Raw genomic sequence first — 27,396 nt, forward strand, 5'->3', positions numbered from 1 at the left:
GGAAAGACGGAGGGCACACACAAAGACGAACACAAAATGTCCCTGATCTCGGAAAGGCACCAAATTAGCCCTCCACAAAACACTTAACTAAATAGAGGGTGCTAAGTCGGCAAACATGACAATCTGTATATCTGCACTAACAATGGAACACCCAAAAATATTGTATACCCACAAGCATTGCAAAATTAAACATATTACAGACATCCCCAGGCTCTGTTCTGTCTTTTCAACTTATCCAGGCTCTGCCACAGCATGGAGAATGAGGGGGGGAGGTGAGTGTCAGGGGAGGGAGAATGAGGGGAGAGGTGAGTGTGAGGGGAGAGAGTTGGAGTGGGGACAGGGGAGGGAGGGGGGGGGGGTGAGTGACCAAGGGGGAGGAGGATGAGTGACTGAGGTAAATGAGCAAGGGGAAGGGGGAGGGAGGGTAAAGAACCTGACTCTGCCACTGCAACGCGTGGCCGGGTTCTGCTAGTTTTCAATATAATCATAGGTCTTAAATATGGTACTCTTGAAAAGCTGTGTAAAGTGTCCATAGTGAATCAAAACTATAATGTTTGAAGTGTTCAATGATGCATAGTAAATGTCCACAATAACTGCATCACCAGCCTTGTTTCTAAGTAATCAACTTCTGCTTCAGGGGAAGTCAGCCTCATGCCGCAGCATCATTTAAAAAAAAAAAAAATCAATAGCAGGCTTAAATGAAGAAAATAGGAAACCGCGTAGGCAATGGCAAGTCAGATGTAAAACAGTAGTACAACAGATCACAAGAGAATTGAGAAGCAGCTTGCCAGTGAGGCAAAAACTAATAAAATAATTTTCAAGTACATTTGTAGGAAAAAGCCTGTGAGGGAATCAATTGGGCTGCTAATGACTGAGGTACCCAAACTATTCTCCAAAAAATACAGAGTTTGGGAGGTCTCTTGAAAATTGGCCATCTTGTGCGCCCCAGGTCTGCCCTGAAAAAAAAAAGGTCTTATGCAATAGCAGCACAAATTCGAGCCTGAAGAAGGGAATCCAGCTCGGAGAAGAAGCCCCCAAGCAGTAGACAACTCTAGGGGACATCCCAAGGAAGCAGAGGTTCAGGGAGACAGTGCTTGGCTCTCCCTCTCGTGTTCACTTAAAATGGTATCATCTCATTAAAAAAAATCACCTGGATTCTCCTCCTGGGACAGAAGGCCGAGCTCTGACTCCCCAGGTCTCCCACACCTCAGTAACTTGCTGCATAGGCTGCCACTGTCTCAAGCAACTACTGTGGATTCACATACTAGGCTGTGGAGCAATTGTGATGGTGGGCTCTACATATGCAGCACTTCCTTCAGCTTTCCATGCTTCCCTTGCCACCAGGGCTTTGTCCAAAACAGCTTCAGCAGCCACCAGAATCCAAGCTGGTCTGTGCAGTCAAACCTTTCCCTTTTTCCCCCCCCCCTTAAAACCTTGTCTATCCTGCTCAATGTAAAGACCCCTTAAAATAGGGAGGAAGAGGACCAGAGCCCCCAAATGTTGCAGAAAGCAGAAGGAAGAGAAGAAATCAATAGGCCACAGCCCCAAGAGAAGAATTTCAACTGTCAAAGCGGTTGAGCTTCTCAGTCTCAGAAATCGTGAGGCTACCTGAATTTACTTCTTCACCCTTGGGATCTACTGAAACCTCCAAAGATGGTCAACTGGGAGCCCTCCAAACACTGCAACAGTCCAGATATGTCTGCATCTGATAGACACAGAGAAATGCTGACAAGATTTACTACCTCAAAACAGTTCACATACCGTGAGTGATATCATGGAAAACTTGTAGTTCGTTGCCTTCAATACTCTGCTATCAAGGAAGACCTTTTGGCAAAACATGTTAAGTTACAATTCAAATCAGATTTGGCAAGAAGGGAAAATATGTATAAATGTTTTTGGAAGATTCTTTCATTTAATAAAATTTACTTGGGAATGAGAAAATGTCCCAGGCTTTGCATTTGCTGTTCTGCTTCCCTGTAATATGCCATCAACCCAAACATCCAATATATTTAGCATTTTGAGAAAGGTATGATCACTTACTGCAAGGATGTTCTGGCCAAGTCATGAGGCATCAAGTCTATGTACCTGAAAAATGAGAAAACCTTTTATGATGCACAATGCTTCAGTAAGGAACAAACATGACAAAAAAAAAAGGCCATATGTCTGCTCATCTTCCCAATTAATTTAGCTTTAAAATTCCCATCACTGCCTCAAAGATCCCCTGTATTTACCCCATGCTTTCTTGAATTCAGATACCGCTTTTGTTTCCATCACCTCCACTGGAAGGCCGCTCCATGCAGCCACTATCCTCTCTATAAAGAAATATATCCAAAGATATCTCGTCAGTCTAACCCCTTTCACCCTCATACCATGACCCCTTGTTCTAGAGCCTCCTTTCTGTTAAGAGAGCCTTGCTTCATGTGCATGGAAATCTTTTGAGATATTTAAATGTATCATATCTCCCCTATCGTGCCTATCCTCTAGAACAGTGGTTCCCAATCTTTTTTGTTTCATGACACCTGGCACAGGTGTCACTTCATTGTGGCACACCATCCACACTTTCTCTTCTCTTCCCTCTCCTCTACCTCTTGGCATCATCACCTTCTCCTTTCCTTCTTCCCCCAGCATCATCCCCTTCTCACCCCTGACATCACCACCACCACCTTCCCTTCTACCCTCTCCCCCACCCCCTGGCATCATCATCTTCCCTCTCCCTCCATCCCTTTCCCCTGCCCTCAGGCATTATCACCATCTTTTCCCCACCCCATCCCCTCATCATCTTCCCTCTCCCTCTTCTCTTCACCCCCTAGCATCATCTCCTTCCCTCTCCATCATCACTTTCCACCACTTCTTCCCCACTCTATTGCATCACCATCACCATCCCTCTCCCTTCACCCCCTCCTTATCACATTTTCTCTCCCCCTGATATCTCCTTGCCTCTGCCTTCACTCCTCTCACTCAATCCCTGGCATCATCAAGTTCCTTCTCTCTCTATCCTCTGGCATCATCGCTTTCTCTTCCCTCTCTCAATTATCAATGTCAATTACCTTCTGTTACCTTTCCCTTCAACACTGGCATCACTTGCCCTCTCCCTCACCCCCTGGCATCATCACATTCCCTCTCTATCTCTCCACTCCTCTCCCACACTGACATAATCAATCAGTCTTCCATTTCCCCAACACCCTGCCATCCTCACTCCCTGGCATCATTACCACCTTCCTTCTCCTTCCACCTTAACTCCCCACTCTTTTGAATCATCATCTTCCCTCTCCCTCCACCCTTCTCACCCAACCCCTGGCATCAACTTCCCTGTCCCCCATCTCCTGGCATCAGCACCTTCCCTTCCCTCTCTCCCCACACACTGATCACATTCATCTGTCCCTTTCCCTACTCTACCCCCAATCCCTGAACAGCAAAAGTCTGGGAGCAGGCTTACCAATGGCTGCTTCTTCCTCCTTTGCTAGCCTCCCCTCTGCAAGCTTAACTGCACAGGGCCAGCAGGTCTCATAAATCTACAAAGCGCCATGCAGTTTCTGATGCACAGGAGAACCAGCAGAGGAGAAGCAGGAGCAGCTGCTGATTAGTGCTGCTCTCTGATGCCTCCTACTAGCAGAAGGACATTCTGCAGGCCAAGAGAGAAACAGGCAATGAGCATGCAGCTGCTGGCACACCTGCAACTCCAGCCACGGCACACCAGTTGGGAAACACTGCTCTAGGGTACGTATGTTTAGATCTTTAAGTCTGTCCGCATATGCTTTAGAACAAAGACTACTGACAATTTTAGCAGCTACCCTCTGGACAATCACCAATCAACTTATATCCTTTTGAAGGTGCAGTCTCCAAAATTATACACAGTATTCCAAGTGAGGTCTTATCAGGGACTTATACAGGGGCAATATCACCTCCTTTATCCTATTGATCATTCCTCTCCCTATGCAGCCAAGCATCTTCTGGCTTTTGCCATCACTTTAACCACCTATTTGATCACTTTAAGATCATCAGCAATTTCACCTCCATTAGTGTATCTCTTTCTCGGGTTTTTACAGCCTAAATGCAATACTCTATTTACAAGGTTGTCATTCTGTTATCTCTCAGATTCTGTCCGATGCGGAGTACAGCATGATAAAAACTCTGCATTTTTTAGTATTAAGTCTTAGCTGCTAAAGCCTAGACCATTCCTAAAGCTTCACTAGATCTCTCCTCATGTTTTCCACACAGTCCTGGCTATCTATCTTATTGTAGATTTTTATATCTTCCACAAAAAGAAAAAAACTTTTCCCAGACAATCCTTCCACTATGTCACCCATGAAATGTTGAAAAGAACAGGTCCAAGGACTGATCCCTAAGGCACACTACTTGTAACACTCCCCCTCCTCAGACAAAACTCAATTTACTACTAACCCTTTGTTGTCTCCTACTCAGCCAGTTTATAACCAAGTCAGAAACTCTTGGTCTCATACCAAAGGTGCTCAATTTATTTATAAGTCACCTATGCGGAATCATGTCAAAGGTCTTAAAAATCCAAGTACACTACATTTTAACGCTCTTCCTTCATCAAACTCTGGTCACCCAATCAAAAAAATTGAACAGATTCATCTCACAAGATCGACCTCTGGTAAAACCATGCTGCCTTGGCTCTTGTAATTCATTGGATTCCAAAAAATTCACTATCCTCTGTTTTAGCAGTGATTCCATTAATTTGCTCACCACAGAGGTCAGACTAACCAGCCTGTAGTTCCCAGCCTCCTCACTTCCATTTTTATGAACAGGAACTAAATGCACCCGTCTCCAGTCCTCTGGAACTGTTCCAGATTCTAAAGAAGCATTAAAAAGGTCAGCCAGCAGGGTTTCCAGAACTTTGAAATGTCTGTAAGCTAATGCCAGAAGTCTAAGAAGTAAGATGGGAGAATTAGAATCCATAGCAGTGAATGATGACATAGACTTAATTGGCATCTCAGAGACATGGTGGAAGGAGGATAACCAATGGAACAGTGCTATACTGGGGTACAAATTATATCGCAATGACAGAGAGGAGGATCCGGGAAGCGATGTGACGCTTTATGTCCAGGATGGCATAGAGTCCAACAGGATAAACATTCTGCATGAGACTAAATGCACAATCAAATCTTTATGGGTAGAAATTCCTTGTGTGTTGGGGAAGTGTATAGTGATAGGAGTACACTACCATTCACCTGGCCAAGATGGTGAGACGGACAGTGAAATGCTAAGAGAAATTAGGGAAGCTAATAAATTGGAAGTGCGGTAATAATGGGAGATTTCAATTACCCCAATATTGAATGGGTAAATGTATCACCGGGACATGCTAGAAAGATAAAGTTCCTGGATGGAATAAATGCCAGTTTTATGGAGCAATTGGTTCAGGAACCGACGGGAGAGAGAACAATTTTAGATTTCATTTTCACTGGAGCACAGGATTTGGTGAGAGAGGTAACAGTGGCGGGGCCACTTGGCAACAGTGATCATAAATTGATCTAATTTGAATTAATGCTGGAAGGGGGACAGTAAGCAAATCCACAGCTCTAGTGCTAAACTTTCATAGAAACATAGAAATGACGGCAGAAGACGACCGAATGGCCCCATCCAGTCTGCCCAGCAAGCTTCACACATTTTTTCTCTCATACTTATCTGTTTCTCTTAGCTCTTTGTTCTATTCCCCTTCCACCCCCACCATTAATGTAGAGAGCAGTGATGGAGCTGCATCCAAGTGAAATATCTAGCTTGATTAGTTAGGGGTAGTAGGGGTAGTAACCGCCGCAATAAGCAAGCTACACCCATGCTTATTTGTTTTACCTAGACTATGTTGTACAGCCCTTGTTGGTTGTTTTTTCTTCTCCCCTGCCGTTGAAGCAGGGAGCTATGCTGGATATGCATTGAAAGTGAAGTATCAGGCACATTTGGTTTGGGGTAGTAACTTTGATAAAAGAAGAAAAATAGTTAGAAAAAAACTAAAAGGAGCAGCTACAAAGGTAAAAAGCGTGGAAGAAAGGCAAAACGATTACAGGCATGGTTAAAAGGTGAGGTGAAAGAGGCTATTTTAGCCAAAAGATCTTCATTCAAAAATTGGAAGAAGGATCCAACAGAAGAAAACAGGATAAAGCATAAGCGTTGGCAAGTGAAATGTAAGACATTGATAAGACAGGCTAAGATAGAATTTGAAAAAAAGTTGTGTATGAATGATGAAGCAATGAGAAACGTCAGAACAAGGAAACGAAACTTAGACAAAGAGGAGAAATCCAGCTTCCGCGTATGTCACAGGCAGCATGAGGCGCAGTGTGAACACCCCTAGTCGCAGGGCAAGTACATATGCAAATTTTAATAATGGGACATGGGATAAGGGGCGGGGAAACGCAGACACCTGGTGATTGGCTGAAGGCAAACCCTTATAAAGCTGTGCACGAACAATAAATCACTGAGTAGGTTTGAGCTTACACCGCTTACTTGTAACGCTTGCTACTCCTATAGAAACCACGCCTTTCTTTAAATTAAACTTCTCTGACTTTTAGAGCTGGTCTTTATTGATCTCTCTTGTCAGAGGTTCCAAACATTCTGGTGCCATGACTCGGATCCCCGGGAAGCCCTGCGTAAGCCTCCACGGGAGTTCAGTCTCCGGTATCTGGCATGTGGCGGCTGCCTACCGTTACTGACTAGTACCAGGTGCTTCGAGCGCGACTGGCGTTGGTGAACAGTATCCTTAAGCACGTGTGTGCGGTGCTTTATCCGGGACCGTGATCCCTTCCGGTGCCCGATCCAGCTTTTGTTGGCCTCGACCGAGACGTCTGATCAGGTAAGGCCCCAGGTCCCTTTCTCATAAAAAGGTCCCTGTTGTCATTGTTGTTATATATGTATATATAAGAGTAGATTTTTTCGTACCTTAGCCCGTGCTTTTTCTGCCTCGTTTGTCGTTTTCTAAGATCATTATGTTTTCTAGATTCCGCTCGCATAAGGCTCCCACCTTTTCGGATGCGGGTCCCTGTGAAGCGCTGCTTGCTCGAGTGCTTTCATTTTTCCGTCCGAATGAGAAACTGATTAGGTCTTGTCAACGTAAATGGGTCACGTGGGCAGCGGGAGATGCTTTTCTCGCCTGGCCCGTGCATAGCTCGTTCGACACCGTTTTGTTGTCTTGCTTGAAAGAATTTATTGAGAATAAGTATGCTTCTAATGCTGATAAGCTGCAGGAACACCGACAAGTTCATAGCTGGTTGTTTTGATTAAATCATTTATTTATTTATTTATAGGTTTTTATATACCGACAACAGTTTGCACATCGTGTCAGTTTACAGATAACTTAAAACTTTTTGGCAGTGTCATTACATTGAACTTTTTGGCAGTGCCATTACATAGAACAGTAAACTATGCATACAAGAGAAAAACATGAAATGAAATGGTTTAATAATACACTACAATTTCAAAATTCTATTAAACCCACCAGAAATCAATACCTTGCCACATTACAGACCCCCTCGCCCAAACTATATAACTATGCTTCTACCAAAGCGCGAGCGCTTTCTTTTGCTGGCCCTTTGCTGTGGAATACCATTCCCACCGAACTGCGCCTTGAGCCATCTCCCAAAACATTCAAGCAAAAACTCAAGACATGGTTATTCACACATGCTTATACTTGAAATACATATGTCCTCCCCTCCTTTACCTGCCCTACCTTTCTACCCGACACCCCCTGTCTATATACCATCTCTAACTTCCCCTATTTCTACTCCTACTATAATGATCTTACCATATAATTGCTCCTAATCTAAGATTAGCACAATCTCTCCCCTCTTACCACTTCCAATTTAGAACTCCATTACCTTCTAACCATCTCCCTTAGCTTTTACCTATTCCCCTTGAACCCTTTTACTCTATAGTATTGTTTTTAATTCAGCTCAGTTAAGTTACAACTAAACGATAGTTCTGTTTTTTTAAAAAAGATTCTACTTGTTTTATGTTCAAATATTTATATACCTACCTTTTTTATTTGTATAACGCTTATATAACCCTGTTAAATGTAAAATGCTCCGGCGTAAGTTCCTGTTTACTGTACACCGACGTGATATCTTTGATGAGCGGCGGTATATAAAAACTTATAAATAAATAATAAATAAATAAATATAGTAACTGGGTAACTATTTACAGGGAATGACGGTTCCTCAACCGGGGACGGATGAGGGAAAAGTCGACAGGAGCACATTGTAAAGATAATACATGGGGAACACTGTAAACAGCTCAGGAGGTCATCAGGGAGAAGGTTATTGTGAGAAAAAGTCAACAGGAGCACATTGTAAAGGGTAATACAGAGAATGCATTATACACAGCTTGGGGGGTCATCAGGAAGATGGTTGTTGAGGGAAGGGTAGGCCTGCAAGAATAGCCAGGTTTTTAGCTTTTTTTAAAATTTGGGTGTAGATGTTTCTATTGAAAATGGGACCCCCCTCTTTGCCGAAGGACGAAGATGGCGGAGCCCGTCCGCTTTCTGCTCCTCTTCCGGCACCTGAAACGACGCCCCCTGCCCCTCCCATCGTCGCTGCCGCTCCATTTGATGCTCCACCCCCTTATGATACGTCATCAAGCTCACACCCATACGCTGACGTCCAAGCCCGCCTACAACAAATGGCGTTCCCCGCTGTTGCGACTGCCCCGGCCCTGCCACACGTCAAGTGTTCCGCCCCCGTGACAGCCATTAGTTACACCCCCTTGGTCCCAGACCATGCCCCGCCACAGTATTCATCTGTGCTGCAGCCTGCGATTACTGTCAATACTAATGCTGCTACAGTGTCCGCCCCCATCCCCATAGCACCACCGCTTTTAGACGAGGAAGGAGGCCTCATTTCCATCCATGGTACTCTGCATTGTACTCCGGTTTCCGCAGACTACGGAGACCCCTCAGCCGCCTGTCCCAGTGGCTCCACCCCTTTCAATGACTCGCTCGATCATCTGACGTTTGGGGATCCGCCCACTTCGACACCTATACCACCCATTACAGCACAGGCTCATATGGCCTCAGCCCTGCAGCAATACATCACTGAGCGTGCCGCCTTAAGGGAACTGATTTATGACACCCCCTCAGCATTCGTTGCTGCCTCTGCCAAAGGATCGAACATTACCCCTTTATCGTCTCCGTTGATACTGACTCCTGGCGACTTCAAAGCTTGACAAGAGCGATCTTACTTTTTTATATTTTTCCCTGGCTTGACAACTTGTCTGGCTGGACAGAGATCCTGAGTCCACAAATAGGGCTCTATCCGCATGTTGGATCCCTTTCCACCGCAGACATGAATACAGCCCGTAGCGCCATTAGGGACAACCCAAACACTTCCTGGTCCTCCAAAATTAAAAAATACATGGAAAAAGGATTGAAAGTGTGGGAGAAATACGAAGGCCAGTACCCTACTACCACGGAAGTAGTGACAGGGGCTCCTTCTCCGACCCCTGCTGTGGCTCTCCCCATTTTAACCAAAGCACGTACTGCAAGAGGAACCCCCATCCAGTCATACTTACCTTAGTCTTTTACCGATCTACACACCATTCTTTCTAACCTTCCCTCTATTTCCAGAGGTGCCAATGCCTGGATTCTCAAATTTGAAAATCTGACCATGGGTATGCAGCTTGCCGTTGGTGATATGAAGGCCCTTTTTGCCCAAACTCCTGGCTTAGATCAATCTGTTGTCTGGACCGCGGCCCAGCGTTCGTCCGTACTGTTAATCCAGGACCATGATGGAGATTCGTTTAACTCCCACCACTCTGCTACATGGGAAGCTCTTCATCATTTATTCCCACAACAACAGGACTTCTCTAAACTGACCTCTGCCTGATGGGACCCCAAGCTCACCCCGTTCGACACCTACTTGCATAATTATCAAGACCTGTACAAGCTAGAAATGGTTAGATCATACTGTGATGCCAACTCTCTACCCATGTTTTGTTACATGTTCGTCCAAGATAAGGTTCGCCAAACTTTGGGAAATGTCGTAGGTTTGCAAAACATGACATGGGGTCTTATGTATAGTAATATCCTGCACCATGTTCAGAAATTCTTAGACGCTAGAGATAAGTCCCAAGAAGATTTTGTTAAACACAGACAAAGGCAAGTGCACTCATTATTAAAGAACACGAAACCCCCAAGCAAAGTTTAGCGGACACCACTGCTACCCCCAACCCTGACGAGGACTCCTGTTTCTTTCAAGCTCCTGTTTCTCGTGGTTCTTTTCGTGGAACTAGGGGCAGATCAGTACAGCGTCATCCACCACAAACTTGGAATCGTGATCAAAGGCCTCGCGATTGGGAACATCAGGATTACGCCCCCGATTGCAGTCCAGGCCCCCTCCTCTGAGGCGTGGGCCAATGTTATCAATGTGGACAATTCGGCCATTACGCCAGAGATTGTCACTCTGCTCCGAACCCAGAGAGCCAATACCCTGATGGTCGCCGTCGAGGACAATCCCAATACCCGACTTTCAACCCCCGCAAATGGACAGGCCCGAGAAATCAATATCCCCCCCCAATGACGCCGAACTACTGCCCCCCTTATCGCACCGATCACCATTCATGCCAACTCCCATGAGCCCACCCTAGAACTGACATTGAACTGTAGACATTCCGTGCGGTTCCTAGTAGACACGGGAGCTTCCGTTTCTGTTCTTCGCTGTTTACCCCTTTCAGTTTCCCTATCACTCGATTCACAGCCTGTTACAGGTCTCTCAGGCACCCCCACCCTTTTGCGATACACCCAGATTTGTACTCTGCAGTGCAGAGACTAACAACATGATGTTCGTTTCGTCTATGTCCCAAACTGCCCCGTCAATCTTTTAGGAAGAGACTTGCTTACGAAATTCCAGGTTCAGTTGAATTTCTCCCATGCTAACCCATCCTTAATCATGGCTATCATCGATCATTTTACAGATCAATGTACTTCTGCACTAGCTTCAATTCCCAAGGATTTGTGGTCCATAGATGGTGAAAACGAATTCGGTTTCTCTCACTCAGCGCGCCCCCATCGCATTCGTCTCAAGGAGGACAATATTGGTCAGCAACAAGACCAATACCCCCTGCCCTCTCTATCGAAAAAGAGATCAAAGGTCTGCTCGCTGCAGGTGTCCTAGAACCCAGCGATTCCCCCTTTAATACCCCTCTGTTCCCAGTGAAGAAAAAGAACGGGAGATGGAGATTCGTCCAAGATTTGCGACTGCTGAATGATCTCACCATACCTATCTATCCTAATGTTCCCAATCCGGTAACCCTTCTACATTGCACACCGGTTCATCAATTTAAGATATGCATTGACCTCTAATGCCTTCTTTTGCATTCCTCTTGATCCCTCTTGCCGTCCGTTGACGTCCTTCCAGTCTGGACCCTATGGCTTCCAATGGACACGTCTTCTGCAGGGCTTTCGAGACAGCCCAACAATTTTCAGCACCCAACTCCGCAAAGACTTGGAACTGCTTGAGGCAAACTTACCTGCCAATGCTAGCCTCTGCCAATACGTCGATGACCTACTACTTACGGCTACGGACAAGGATCTCTGCATACATCTTTCTGTTCAACTTTTAACAACTTTGTAAAATCCGGGATATAAGGTCAACCGCCGCAAATTTCTCTTGGCCCAAACCTCTGTTTTTTTCTTAGGTATCCATCTGGGGAGCGGAGTGCGCTCCATCAATGATGACCTGGTGCGATCCTTAGTGTTCCTTCCACCCCTCACGATTACCCAGATCTGAGCAGTACTGGGTTTGCTCAACTTCTGTCGTTTATGGATTCCAGTCTTTAGTGAAAAGGCCCTTTTCCTGTATACCTATACACAGGGGCAAGACACGTCCCGCCTGAAAGTCCTTATCACTGAAGCTATGCAAGCCAATACTTTACTCGCCTACCAGCATACCCAGTCCTTGCATCTCTGGGCTATCGCTGGCCACCACATTTGGTCTGCTGTTGGTACACAGGACCAAATGGAAGCTGTTATTTTCCTTTCTGGAAAATTCTTCCCAGTTGAGCTAGGAATGATTACCTGTGAAAGGGGAGTAGTTGCTTGCACCGCCGCGTGAGAAAAATTGGACCATTATATCCCATATGCCACGGTGATTCTCCATACTCGCCATGATGTAAGTTTCCTTCTTACCACTTCTCAAATGACTGACGGTTTCTCACACTGGAAAATACAAAGCCATCTTGACCTCCTCCGCTACCTCTCTACAACCATGGGGCAAGATGGTCCCTGCTACCTCTGCTTCCTTGGATAAAATACTGACGGCTACGGATCCTTTTGATGCTCAACCACATACTTGTACCCAGCAAATCCCCGAGCCGGATGACCTTCACTTGTTTGCCACCCCCTTAGAAACTGGTGAATATTGGTTTACAGACACTGGAGGGACCCTCCTGACTTCTACTGGTTTTGCTGCTCGCCATCTTTTGCCACAATCTGACACGGTAGGGAAGAAACACGTGTTTTCCTTGCCCCCGGACACAAGTGTTCAAGAAGGAGAGTTAATTGCAGTAACATGGGTCTTGGCCCATTTACTGGAACACTGTTCTCCGTTAGTCCCTGTGACCATCTACATAGACTCACGTTTCGTCTTTTCCTCATTACACCAGCACCGCCACAAATGGAAAAAGAGAGGGATGATAACGAGTACAGGCGCCTCCCTCAACAGTGTGAAAATATGGCAAAAACTATTTACATCCTTAGAAGAATTTAGTGAGAGAGGAGAACACGTCGCTATAACTTGGGTCAAGGGTCACCAGAAGCAGACATCATCCTGGTAGGCCCTCGGTAATCATTTAGTCGACAGAAAATGCAAGACCTCAGACAACGACAAAGATAGTACGCCTAGCCCATATCGTATCATGGTCACCACCCGTTCCAGAGCATAGGCAATAGCACAAGAAACCCACCCTCATGGCCCATTCTGAGAAGATGAGGAAACGCCCTTGTGGTACCCAGAAGATGATGTTCCCTCCCCCATACGAACCGCTTACCAGTTTCAGCAAGAAGCAACTGGTGCTGAGATTGAAGAATGGTTACGCCTATCAGCCACCCCCAGTGAGGACTGTTTCCTGTATACCCATCCATCAGGAAAGCCAAGCTTACCCTTGACAGCAATTAAGCATATCGCCTCTAGCTTACACCTACCTGGCCCATAGGCCTACCACACAGCTTATAGAAGAACTATTGTCTGCATGGTGGAACCCGAAAATTCGCACCATATGCCATGAAACTGTACAAATGTGCCACATTTGTACCGGTAACATCCCATGAAGAGGGCCCCTTGTCAACCCTGGACATATCCCACGACCTCAAGGTCCAGGTATAGAATGGCACTGTGATTTTACAGATATGGGAACCAGAGAACGTCATCGTCGATATCTTTTGGTTTGTGTTGACAGATACTCGCATTGGATAGAAGCCTTTCCTTGCAGAAATGAGACCAGTGATGCTATGGCAAAAGCTCTGTGTCAAGAAATCATTCCACGGCATGGATTTCCATACTGCATCATTACAGACAACGGCACCCACTTTGTCAACAAATTGGTGGACGCTATTACGCAATTACTGGGATGCCACCACTGCAGAGTGGCAGTTTTCAGGCCCCAGAGCAACGGTCTCGTAGAGAGATATAATGGGTTATTAAAAACCCGATTGCGGCTACTTATGGAACAGACCAAAAGTACTTGGTTAGACTGTTTGCCTTGGGCATTACTATACTTGCGAAACGTGCCCATTTCCAATTTGCGTTTGTCACCATTCCAGTTACAAACAGGTAGGGTTATGCCTTGGGTAACCCCCAGTATGGCTATGATGGATAGTCTCCCCGCATATTGGAAGAATCTATGTGCTGCTCTAACCTACATCTATTCCTTTGCAGGTACCCTGGATGAGAAACGGTCCGACTCGGAACACCTCCCATCTATAAAGGTCGGTGATCTAGTGTGGAGGAAGAACTACACGCACAAGAGTTGGAAAGACCCTGTGTACGTGGGACCCTTTCCTGTTTCTGCTGTTGCCCCGACAACCGTTAAATTAGGACAAGACACAGTGTGGACTCATCTTAAAAGACATCCGCCCACAACCACAGCTAACAGATCCAGATCACGATGTGGACTCTCAAGGACAATTGCTCCCGTTTGATGACCCGGACTGAAATGTTTCACCAACCTCTGTCCCTTTCTTTTGATACCTGGATGTGTGTTATATTGATCCTTTTTGTTATTTTCACCTCCCTTGGTCTACTCCTGTATTTCCAGTTTGGTATACAAGTTTTGTAATCAAGAATGATGTTCAATTGCTCTGCTAGGTTATCCCTCCTGGTTGGTATACTTGTGTCACCCATATGCATAAGCACCGATCCGACCTCATGTAATGCTTGTATCACAATAACCATAGATGGTATGACTAAAACTTCCACATTGCTATATAAGACAAGGTACGAATGTCAAGGGACCGTCATGCATTGTACATATAATTCCACCCAGTACAGTGTGTGCACACATAAAGGAGAGACCACTTGTTTTGATCCCACTGAAAATCCAGCCCAACAATGGCTGCAAGTTCACAAAGGAAGCTCATCCCAGGGACAGGTCTTAGCATCTGTCTTACTGCCCCCCATTGATAAGCCTGCTTCCCTTATCTTTGAGGTATGTTCCCTGATCCCGGACTGGGATTTTATTCAGACCTGTGGTAGTTCCCTAGAATGGCACCACACTTGCATGCATAACCATAAGTTCTTCTGTCCACAACAGTGGCCCATACATACAGAACCAAGAACCATTGTGCCTCCACGATAGCGCATTCCTATTGTGGATATTGGGATTGCGTTGCCTTCGCCACTTGGCATACTACAAATAAGTCAGCTTCCTTAACATTAGTACCGGGCCTGTCAAGCTGCACCCTGAACACTTGTAATAAGGTTAAGTTTACCCTTTTCAAACCATCTGAATTCCTCCGCACATGGGGCAAACATTTTTGGCATCCGAATCTATGCCACGGGAACCGACCCAGGAGGGCTCTTTTACATTCAGAAGGTTACTACCCGTAAGAGTCCGTTGGATCATTACGCCATCTTTAAGGAATTGCCTACGGCCACACTGCCCTGAATATGCCCGATCTCGTCTGATCTCAGGAATTCTATCAGCATGTCCAAGAACCTTTTCCCATATCCCAGACCGTCCGAAACCTGTTTATTGATCTTGCCAATGCTATAACGACGTCCCTAAATGTCTGTAATTGTTTTGTTTGCGAAAGTACCAACATGGGAGATAATTGGCCTTCGGAAGCGAAAGAATGGGATTGGAAGACTCCTTATAACGCCTCTAATATTCAATTACCACCGAGATATGGGAAAGCACAGTGGATATTGGCCAACCCATTGTTGCAACATGGTGTATCCATAGGCCTTACACAACAATGCATACTATAGCTGTAGGCAATTCCTCTTGCTTGTCACAATCCTCACTCAACTATACCACGAAAGCTCAAATGATGATCTCTCATTGGCCCAATTCTTCCGTAACCCTGAACTTTACCGATTGGGAAAGTGAGCCTTTCCTTTCCCTGAAAGATGGATCAACTCCTCCGAGCTGGCTTGCTCCGCAAGGATTATATTGGATATGTGGCACCTACGCACACTCTTCCTTACCAAAGGGATGGCTTGGAACCTGTACCACAAGTACCATTCGTCCCTCATTTTTCCTAATCCCCCTAAAGATGGGTCAACAATTAGGAATACCCCTGTACAGCACCTACTCCGGCTCAAGAAGGAAACAAGATCTTAAGATAGGTAATTGGAAGAATGATGAATGGCCTCCAGAGCATATCGTGGCCTATTACGATCCTGCCTCCTGGGCTCAGGATGGCTCCTGGGGTTACAGAACCCCGATATATATGTTAAACTGCATTATAAGATTACAAGCTGTTGTTGAGATAATTACTAATGAAACTGCAAAAGCACTGCGAATACTAGCTACACAGCAAAAGTGTTTCCGGAATGCCATCTACCAGAACAGTCTAGAGTTACATTACATACTAGCCTCAGGAGGAGGGCTATGCGGAAAGTTTAACCTCAGTAACTGTTGCCTACAAATAGACGACAAAGGTGAAGTAATCGAAGAGATCACCCGAAACATGACGTCTATTGCTCACGTACCGATGCAGACATGGAAAGGATTCGAAGTCAGTGATCCTTTTGGATCCCTTGGATCATGGTTCTCTGGATTAGGCTCAGGTTTGAAAATTCTGATTGGCTCTGTATGTACAATTGCTTTGCTAGGACTTGGTGTCTACCATGCCTCTGTATCTGCCTACGAAGATGTCGAGATCAAGTGTCTGAAATGTTGGTAACCCAGACTAGCGCACGGATCATGTTAAATCAAGCAGAAACCCTGAACCTGATGTTCTTGGACTCTAATGACATCAATACACCGTTCCCTACCTTAAGAAATAGCCATCTGTGAAAAAAGAGCACATTGGTACAAAGACGGGTAAGTCTCTAGCCACTAAGGCAGCGGTTCTCAACCGGTGTGTCGCGACACACTAGTGTGTCGCCAAGCACCGGGTAGTGTGTCGCGTGCTCCGGGTCTCTCCCGCTGCTCTTTCTTCCTTGCTGCCGTTGCCGCCGGGCTATCAGCACGTTCAAGCCCAGCGGGAACGGCAGCGGCGCTAAAAGAAGCTGTGGCACTTCTGGCTGGGCCTTTTCTTCTTCCCGCACCCCCCCCCCCCCCGTGACCCGGAACAGGAAGTGATACGCGGTGCGCGGGAAGGAGAAAGAGCCGGCCCGTGCCGCGTGATAAAGTAGCAGCGGCGGCTGCAGCGTCATCGGCCCCCGGGCAATCGAAGCAGCCGGTAATCAAGAAAGGAGAGAGCAGCTTGAGCCTCCCGCGGTCGTTGGGATTCTACTTTCTTGGCTTGCGGGGGCTGGAGGAGGAGGCTGCTGCAGTTTCCATTTGTGCTCCAGGGGGGGGAAGGAAGTGAGTGAGAGAAAGAAGCAGCCAGCCTGCGTGTGATTGAGAGCACGTTTGTGAGTGAGAGAAACTGGTCAGAGAGCTGATGTGTGTGTGTGTGTGTGTGTGTATGTGAGAGACAATGAAAGTGACTGCTCAGGGAGATGACTGATGTGTGTGTGTGTGTGAGAGAGAGAAAAAGCATGGAAGTGAGAAATCTGGGTATGTGAGAAAGCAAGGGCGTAAGAAGCCTGGTGTTGGGGGGGAGGGGGTGTGTGTGTGTGTGAAAAAAAGCATGGGAGTGAGAAGCCTGATTATGTGAGAGAAAGAGCATGGGAGTGGGAAGCCTGTGTGTGTGTGTGCATGCATGAGAGCGAGAGACTGGTTGGTAAGGTGACGGGGTGTGTGAGAGAAAGAGACTGGTGTGTGTGAATATGAGAGAAAGAATGTGATTCAGGGAATGAGAAGCCTGTGCAGTGGAGAGCGAGCATGGAAATGAGAGAGAGACTGGTGGGTGTGTGTGTGTATGTATGTGTGTGTGTGTATGTATGTGTGTGTAACAGAGAGAAAGTGATTATGGGAATGAGAAGCCTGTGCATGTGAAGAGAGTGAACATGGGAGTGAGAAACCTGTGTGTGTGTGAGACACAGCATGGGAGTGAGAAGCCTGTGTGTGTGTATGCATGAGAGAGATCAGGTGACTGGTGTGTGTGTGTGTGTGAGAGAGAGAGAGAGAGAGAGAGAGAGAGAGATAGAGAGAGAGAGAGAGAGAGAGAGAGAGAGAGAGAGAGAGAGAGAGAGAGAGAGAGAGAGAGAGAGAGGAGAGAGAGAGAGAGAGAGAGAGAGAGAGAGAGAGAAAGAAAGTGATTATAGAAATGAGAAGCCTGTGCATGTGGAGAGAACAAGCATGGGAGACTGGTGAGTGTGTGTGAGACAGAGAAAGTGATTATGAGAGTGAGAAGCCCGTATATGTAAGTAGAACACGGGAGTGGGAAGCCTGTGTGTGTGTATGGCATGAGAGAAACTGTTCAGGAAGGTGACTGGTGTGTGTGTCAAAGACTGGGAGATGATTACTGTGTGAGAGACAGAAACTGGTCATGGGGGCATGACTGGTATGGTGTGTGTGTGTGAGAGACATGGGCATTAAGGAAGAGGACCATGAGTATAGAGCTTAGCCTCTACTGCTGCTTCTGCTGTGTGCTACGGCCTGCATGGAAGAGGAGCAGGAGAGCTGCTGGAGGGGGTAAGTAAAGGTGGCTTTTTAAGTTTATTTTTCTTGATTGACTGCCATTTTAATTATTTAATATTATGTGATGTGTCTGCTTTTTTTGAAATATTTTATTGGTGTTTGGAGAATTTTTTAATAGTTTTTAATAGTTTTTAATTGTTGGATGTTATTCTGTTCATAGCTATTTAGAAACATTTATTCTGCTTATTAGTATAGTTTTACAATTATTTCTGTGTGGGGATCTATAGCTGCTTGCTAGTTCTGTTTTCCTAATAAGAGGTGTATTGGTTTTTAGGGCCTGATTTAATATTTATATTGTTGCCTTTTCATAGATAGGGTTGCTCCTATTTGAGTGTATTCCATAATACAAGTGTAAATGTGTGTGGATTAGTTTATGTGCATTACTACAGATCCTGGGAGTATGTTAGGTCGGTTCTGTGTCTGTTACCGAGATGAAATATTTTACTAGCATGTAAGAGTTTTATCAGTCTTATTTGTTGTGTTTTCTCAAGAGGACATGCATTGGTGGTAAACTGCTGTCTTTTCATAAGTAGGGCTATTGAGCCTGGAAGTAGAAGGAGTTTGAGTTGCTGTTACTGAGATGACACCAGAACCAGAATATCTTTTTTGTAGGGTGAGTTGTATGGGGAATGTCATAATTCTGCTTTACATCCATTATTGTGGGTCAGGGGGGTTCCCGTGGATGCAAACTGAACTTTTACATCTAGCCCCGTGACGATCATGGGTCAGTGTGTCACGCATGTGAGAACCATCTGTCAGGTGTGTCCCGACAGAAAAAAGGTTGAGACCACTGCACTAAGGAATAGCCTTGGTCAGGCGGAACAACCTAAGACAGGCGATGTGCGACGCAGATAGGTGTGAAGGGTTCCTAGGCGAAACCGTTCAAAGGGGTGAATGTATGAATGATGAAGCAATGAGAACGTCAGAACAAGGAAAACGAAACTTAAACAGACAAAGAAGAGAAAACCAGCTTCTGCGTACGTCACAGGCAGCACGAGCGGGAACGCGAACACCCCTAGTCGCAGGGCAAGTACATATTTTAATAATTGGACATGGGATAAGGGGCAGGGAAACGCAGACACCTGGTGATTGGCTGAAGGCAAACCCTTATAAAGCTGTGCACGAACGATAAATCACTGAATAGGTTTGAGCTTACACCACTTGCTTGTAACGCTTGCTACTCCTAAAGAAACCACACCTTTCTTTATATTAAACTTCTCTATTTGACTTTTAGAGCTGGTCTTTATTGGTCTTTCTTGTCTGAGGTTTCAAACAGTTGGCTGTAGAGGCAAAAACACACAGTAAAAACTTTAAAAAATATATTCAAAGTAGAAAGCCTGCGAGGGAGTCAGTTGGACCTTTAGATGATCCAGGGGTTAAAGGGGCACTTAGAGAAGATAAGGCCATCGCGGAAAGATTAAATGATTTCTTTGCTTCGGTGTTTACTGAAGAGTATGTTGGGGAGGTACCAGTTCCGGAGGTTTTCAAGGGTAATGATTCAGAAGGATTGAATCAAACCAGGGTGAATCCAGATGTGGTAGGCCTGATTGACAAAACTGAAGAGTAGTAAAACACCTGGACCGGATGGTATACACCCCGGGGTTCTGAAGGAACTAAAAAATGAAATTTCAGAATTATTAGTAAATATTTGTAACCTATCATTAAAATCATCCATTGTACCTGAAGACTGGAGAATGGCTAATGTAACCCCAATATTTAAAAAGGGTTCCAGGGGCGATCCGGGAAACTACAGACCGGTTAGCCTGACTTCAGTGCCAGGAAAAATAGTGGAAAGTGTTCTAAATATCAAAATCACAAAGCATATAGAAAGACATGGTTTAATGGAACAAAGTCAGCATGGCTTTTACCCATGGCAAGTCTTGCCTCACAAATCTGCTTCACTTTTTTGAAGGGGTTAATAAACATGTGGATAAAGGTGAACCGGTAGATGTAGTGTATTTGGATTTTCAGAAGGCATTTGACAAAGTTCCTCATGAGATGCTTCTAGGAAAAGTAAAAAGCAATGGGATAGGTGGCGATGTCCTTTCAGGGATTACAAACAGGTTAAAAGACAGGAAACAGAGAGTAGGAGTAAATGGACAATTTTCTCAGTGGAGGGGAGTGGGCAGTGGAGTGCCTCAGGGATCTGTACTGGGACCCGTACTTTTCAATATATTTATAAATGATCTGGAAAGGAATACGACAAGTGAGGTAATCAAATTTGCAGATGATACAAAATTATTCAGAGTAGTTAAATCACAAGCGGATTGTGATAAATTGCAGGAAGACCTTGGGAGACTGGAAAATTGGGCATCCAAATGGCAGATGAAATGTAATGTGGATAAGTGCAAGGTAATGCATATAGGGAAAAATAATCCATGCTATAGTTACACAATGTTAGGTTCCATATTAGGAGCTACCACCCAGGAAAGAGATCTAGGCGTCATAGTGGATAACACATTGAAATCGTCTGTTCAGTGTGCTGTGGCAGTCAAAAAAGCAAACAGAATGTTGGGAATTATTAGAAAGGGAATGGTGAATAAAACGGAATGTGTCATAATGCCTCTGTATCGCTCCATGGTGAGACCGCACCTTGAATACTGTGTACAATTCTGGTTGCCGCATCTCTAAAAAGAAATAGCTGTGATGGAGAAGGTATAAAGAAGGGTGACCAAAATGATAAAGGGGATGCAACAGCTCCCCTATGAGGAAAGACTAAAGAGGTTAGGATTGTTCAGCTTGGAGAAGAGACAGCTGAGGGGGGGATATGATAAAAGGTTAATGCACAATTAAACTCTGGAATTTGTTGCCAGCGGATGTGGTTAGTGCAGTTAGTGAAGCTGGGTTTAAAAAGGGTTTGGATAGGTTCTTGGAGGAGAAGTCCATTACCTGCTATTACGTTGACTTAGAAAATAGCCACAGCTATTACTAGCATCAGAAGCTTGGGATAAGACTTAGTTTTTGGGTATGTGCGAGGTTCTTATGGCCTGGATTGGCCACTGTTGGAAACAGGATGTTGGGTTTGATGGACTCTCGGTCTGACCCAGTACGGCATGTTCTTATGTTCTCTAAGTACCCTTAACACTCTATGAGGTACTCCATCTGGCCCCATCACCTTATCCATTTTAAGTTTAGCTAGCTCCTCATGAACATATTTTTCTACTCCAGGCCTTCCACAGTGAACACCAAACAGAAATATTTGTTAAGCAATTTTACTTTTTCCTCATCAGCCTCTTCATTTATTTTAATATTTGTATGCTGCCTATATAAAGTTCTAAGTGGCTCACATACATTATAGAAACATAGAAAAGGACCAAATGATCCACCTAGTTTGCCCAGCAAGTTTATGCTTATGCCAGTCTCTGCTGCACTGTACATGTTACCCCCATGTTTATTTATTCCCCAAACCATAAAAGTCGGAGTCCTCATTGGTTGCTGTCTGAATCCAACTCCCCTTTTCCCACTGCCATTGAAGCAGAGAGTAATGATGGAGTTGCATTAACAATATCAAGGCTTATCTGTTAAGGTTAGGAACTTCCACACCAGCAAGTTACCCTCAATTACCCCCATGCATTATTTTCTTTATTTCTATCTTCTAGCCTTTAGGGAGCAACAAGGGATCAACAGTGTTTATCCCATGCCCCATTGAATTCTTTTATGGTTTTCGTCTTCAACATCTTCTCCGAAAAGGCATTCCAAGCATTCACCACCCTCTCCATGAAGAAATATTTCCTGGTTATAAGTCATCTTCCCTGGAGATTCATTTCATGACCCTTAGTTCAATTGATTTCTTTCCAATGGAAAAGGTTTGATGATTGTGCATCATTAAAACTTTTCAGGTATCTGAGGGTCTATATCATATCTCCCCTGCACCTCCTCTCTTTCCAGGGTATACGTATTCAGTTCCTTCAGCCTCTCTTCATAAGTTTTCCAATGCTGACCCCACACAGTTTTGGTCGCTCTTCTTTGGACCGCTTCTATCCTGTTTTTATCCTTTTTGAGATACGGGCACCAGTAATGAAATGCAGTACTCCAGGTGAGGCCTCACCAAGGATCTGTACAAGGGAATTATCACCTCTATTTTCTTACTAGTTATTCCTCTCTATACAGCCCAGCATTCTTTTGGCTTTAACTATCATCTTGCCACATTGCTTTGTCACCTTCAGATCATCATATACTATCACATCAAGGACCCTCTCCCAGTCTGTGCGCATTAGTCTTTCACCGCCCATCACATACAGCTCTTTTGGATTGCCACGCCCAAGATGCATGACTCTGCACTTCTTGGCACTGAATTCCAGCTGCCAAAACTTCAACCACTCTTCTAGCTTTATTCACTTTTCATTCTCTCTGTTCCTTCAGGCATATCCACTCTGCTGCAGATCTTAGTATCATCTGCAAATAGACAAAATTTACCTTCTATCCCTTCCGCTGAGTCGCTCACAAAGATATTGAACAGAACTGGTCCCAAAACCGATCTCTGTGGCATTCCATTTATTTATTTTATTTATTTAATATATATTTCTATACCGGACTTCACGAATAGAATTCACATCAGGCCGGTTTACATGGAACTTAGGGGAAAAAAACAAGAGTAACCAAAAAACAAGAAGGCTGAATCAAGCAAAATTACATAAAACAAGGGCATAGAACTTGGGGGCTAAAGTAGCCAGGAAGAAAGGTAGAGCGGAAATTAGCAACAAATCAATAATATATAACTGGTTATGAGATAAGAATTATCTCATTCCTTAAGCTGAGTCCGAAGTGCCATTTTGACTAGGGGAAGGCTTGGAGGAAAAGCCACGTCTTCAGTTGTCTTCGAAAGGTATGAAGGCAAGGTTCCAGTCTTAGGTCAGTCGGAAGTCTGTTCCAGAGGACAGGGCCTGCTGTGGAGAAGGAACGTTCTTTGGTGGTTTTTAGACGGGTGTATTTTGAAGGTGGGACTTGAAGGGTCCCTTTATAGGCTTCTCTGATGGGTCTTTCGGACGAGCGGTGTTTGAGAGGGTTCTGAAGGTCTAGTGTGAGCTGTTGGTGAATAGATTTGTGGATTATCGTGAGAACTTTATATAGAATTCTATATTTTATTGGCAGCCAATGCAGGTTTCGAAGGATGGGGGTAATGTGAGCACGGCGGTTGGTATTGGTTAGGATTCTAGCAGCTGCGTTCTGGAGCATTTGTATAGGTTTTGTGGCTGAAATGGGGAGTCCCAGGAGTAAGGAATTGCAGTAGTCTGTTTTCGAAAATAACGTGGATTGAAGGATGGTTCTAAAGTCCTGGAAGTGGAAAAGGGGTTTGATTCTTTTTAAAACTTGAAGCTTATAGAAACAGTCCTTGGTGATATTATTAATTGATTTCTTTAGATTCAGATGATTGTCTAGTATAATTCCTAAATCTCTAGTTTGAGAGATCTGTGGGTCCAGAGCCGTAATGTCGGTGTTGGTCTAGTGTTCGGGGGATATAAGAAGGATTTCCGTCTTGGATGCGTTAAGAACCAGGTTCAGGCTAGAGAGGAGGCTTTTTATGGACTTCAGGCAATTTTCCCAGTAGTCAAGCGTTTTTTGCAGCGAATCTTTTATGGGGATCAATATCTGCACATCATCTGCATAGAGGTAATGTTCTTTCTTCAGAGTAGGTTTCATTTACCATTATACCCTGTCCTCTGTCAGTCAATCAATTAGCAATCCACACTACTACCTTGGCACCCATTCCCAAGCTTCTCATTCCGTTCACGAGCCTCTTATGTGGGACCATAATCAAACCTTTTACTAAAAAATCCAAGTAAATCACAATGAGCGCTCTTCCCTGATCCAATTCTCTAGTCATCCAAGCAGAACTGTGTGACAGGACCTTCCCCTTGTGAATCCATGCTGCCTCAGGTCGAGCAACCCACCATATTTTATGTTTTATAAATTAAACATATGATTAATTAAAACATAAAAAATGAGGGTAAAAACAAAATATACAATAAAACAAGTAAGGTAGCATAAATAGATAAAACAAATCAGATATAAAAGATAAGACAACACAGTAACATTAAACTATATATGAATGGAAACTGTAAACAGAATACCTCCTACGCTGAAGCAAGCACAATCTAATAAATTCAAATTGCATCAGAAACAGCTAATTTAAATAGATGTGTCTTTAGCAGCTTCTTAAAACTCTTAGGACAAGTGATCAGTCATATCATTTCAGGGAGTACATTCTAGATTGTAGGATTCAAAATAGAGAAAGCTCTTTTGCTGGTTTCATATAGACGTGCATGATGGATTTAAGGAATCTCAAGTAAATCTCTCTGTGAAGACCTAAGTGAACGAGATGTTATGGATCTTCAACACTGAGTTAAGCCCAGTTCATAAGAAATGAGAAGTTTTCCTCCCCTTCACCTCCAAGTCTCACAATGACACTTTTGTACTTCAAGCATGAACATATCTTTAAAAAAAAAAAAAAAAAAAGTCTTGTCCCCCAGTTTTACCATATTTACTATTTTTTTCTACCAATTTCATTTTTGTATCTTGACTACTTTCGCGGCTTCTCCAGATATTGTTGCCCGTCTTCCTCTTTCTGTGATTTCATGTAATTTATGAACACTAACCTTTTCTCCCTTACATTTTCAGCTACTTCTTTAGAAAAACATAGCAGCCTCTTCTTCCTCTTTCCTTTATTTACTCTAACAAAAAGCAAAGTTGCTTACCTGCAACAGGTGTTCTCCAGGGACAGCAGGATGTCAGTCTTCAAACATGGGTGACTTCACTGGATGGAACCCAGCACGGAAAACATGTGTCAAAATTTCTAAAACTTTGACTGAGCCTCTCTAAGCATGCTCAGCATGTATTATGCCACACAGGATCCCCTCAGTCTTATAACATAGAATTGAGGATTAAAATAATAAAATAAAATAAAACAAAATCCACAAAGTGGAAACCCAATTCCGAAAGGTGGCAGGGGGTTTTCGTGAGTTAAGGTGAGCAGCTCTGCTTTCTCAGAGGACAAGCAGGATGGCAGTCCTCACACATCGGTAAATCCTCACACATCGGTAAATCCCCCCCCCCCCAAAAAAAAGGAGGACCAACAAAACACCCAAAACAATTGCCAACAGGCAGAAAAATAACTTTTGTTGGAAACAAAGAGGGGTCAGCCTGAACAGAAAGATTAGGCCCTAGGCGAGAACAGAATTGGGTTAAACACCTTAAACTAGTTCTGAAGGACAAATTTGCCATCCCTATCCAAACAATAATGCGATGTGAATGAGTGGATTGAACTCTACATCGCAGCCCTGCAGATCTCTTTGACGGAACTGCTTGCAAGTGAGCCACCGACACTGCCATAGTTCGAACAGAATTTTCCTTGACATGACACCCAAGATGCAATTCCACATGGGTATAACAGGAGATGATGCAGTCTGCTAGCCAATGGCAATCCCCAACTTGTTCTGGTCAAAAGAAACAAAACATTGGATGGACTATCTAGGAGCTTCTGTCCACTTCAGATAGAAGGCTAAGACTCGCTTGTAGTCCAAACTATGCAGGGCTCATTTGCCTTGGTGCAAAAGGGGCCTGCAAAAAAATGTTGACAGGATGATCGACTGATTAAGATGGAAGTCAGACACCACCTTCAGGCAGGATCTTAGGGTGGTCTTGCGCATAACACCCTATCATGGAAAAACTTAGTGTAAGGTGGATAAATCACTAAGGCCTGGAGCTCGCTGACCCTACGAGCTGAAGTGATCACCACCGAAAATATGACCTTCCAGGTCAGGTTCTTCAGATCACAGGAGCACAGAGACTCGAAGAGCTTTCATCGGGCGAGTTAAAGCCGTGTTGAGGTCACAGGACATAGTGGGAAGCCTTCAGGGATGCTTATCGAATCTGAGAGCCTTCTGGACAAGATAAATCGCATCTGCCTTACTGTTAACGGGAGGAACTGAGAGGGAGGGTTCCCACATCCTCATCAGTAACTCCACAAGGATTTCATGTACTGGGACTGCCACAATCTTCTTGGGAGGCTACACGTACTGGAGGATATCCAGCATCTTGTGTTGGTATCCTCCTCAGTCTGCAACTGAAATGGGATGGCTTCTGTCATCACCAGGACAAAATCTGTGAAGGAGAGATCATCCAGTGGAGACTTCCTTCTGTCATTGAGAGGAGACCACATATTGCACTGTCAGAAACATCGGAGGAGTCATATGGGCCCTTGTCATCACTGCATGAAGGAGGGGACGAGTAGGTGCTCGGCCTCTGGCCAGCATTATATGCATCAACTCAACTCCCAGTCCCCAGCTGAGCTTCCTCTTCCAAGGAACTGTGGACAAGTGCCGGATCGGTTGGTGGCACCGCCGATGACCCAGGAACCAAAAACAGGCTGCAACAGTAACACTCCGATGAGCACATGCAGGGATTCGAACAGCGGCTTGAGGAGGGACGGTGCGGGTCTCTGTGCCTTTAATACCCCAATGCCGAGGCTCCACACTGTCTTCTCCAAAGCCATCTACACGCATCTCTCCAACTCCTCCTCAAACAGCGCTGATGCCAAGGCCAACTGGGAACCACATCCTCAGTGGCGGGCATCGTAACTGATAGAAACCCTCTCTAACCCCAGGTATTGATGGAGTTTTAGATCTCCTCATGAGGACACTTTGGGGGCATCACAGGAGAAGCTGGTGCATCCCTGTGCCAAGCAGTGTGCATCGACGGGGACCAATGCCAAAGCTTCTTCGGCTTCCCTTGAAGCTCGGATTGGTCCTTCCCTGGTGCCAAAACCAACGACAATGAACCTGATGTATTCAACTGGAGAAGGCAGACAATGGGCTGTCCCCGGCGTCCCTAGCAGCCTCCTACACAGACAGAAATGACAATCCCACAGATATCAATAGCTTGATGTGGCTCCTCGATGCCAATGGGCAAGTCTTCTCTGGCTCGAAGAGTCATTCCATCTTATTGAGCTGGATCATACACCCTTTAGGGGGTCACATGGGTACACCTGCTGCAATCCCAGATAAACACAGTGATGGCAGAAAAGGACCTAGTGGGCCATCCAGTCTGCCCAGCAAGCTTCCATAGTTATCAGTTTCCCATACTTACCAGTTACTCAGACCACCAAAGTCAGGGCTCTTGTTGGTTTCTGTTTGAGTCAAATTTCCTTTCACTCCCTGCTGTTGAAGCAGAGAGCAATGTTGGAGTTGCATCAGAGGTGTAGTATCA

The 27,396-nt window shown here is 44.9% G+C and overlaps 1 protein-coding gene across 1 annotated transcript in view; it reads right to left on the minus strand.

Annotated features, from left to right (window-relative positions):
• The window catches only part of HADHB (hydroxyacyl-CoA dehydrogenase trifunctional multienzyme complex subunit beta), a 268,881-nt gene that overhangs the window by 180,751 nt on the left and 60,734 nt on the right, over positions 1 to 27,396 (minus strand). Inside the window, exon 5 of the mRNA XM_029596902.1 lies at positions 2,041 to 2,085. Coding sequence (XP_029452762.1) covers positions 2,041 to 2,085 — 45 coding nt within the window. The remainder of the gene's footprint in view (positions 1 to 2,040; positions 2,086 to 27,396) is intronic.

Source organism: Rhinatrema bivittatum, chromosome 3 (assembly GCF_901001135.1).
Source record: "Rhinatrema bivittatum chromosome 3, aRhiBiv1.1, whole genome shotgun sequence".
Taxonomy (NCBI): domain Eukaryota; kingdom Metazoa; phylum Chordata; class Amphibia; order Gymnophiona; family Rhinatrematidae; genus Rhinatrema; species Rhinatrema bivittatum.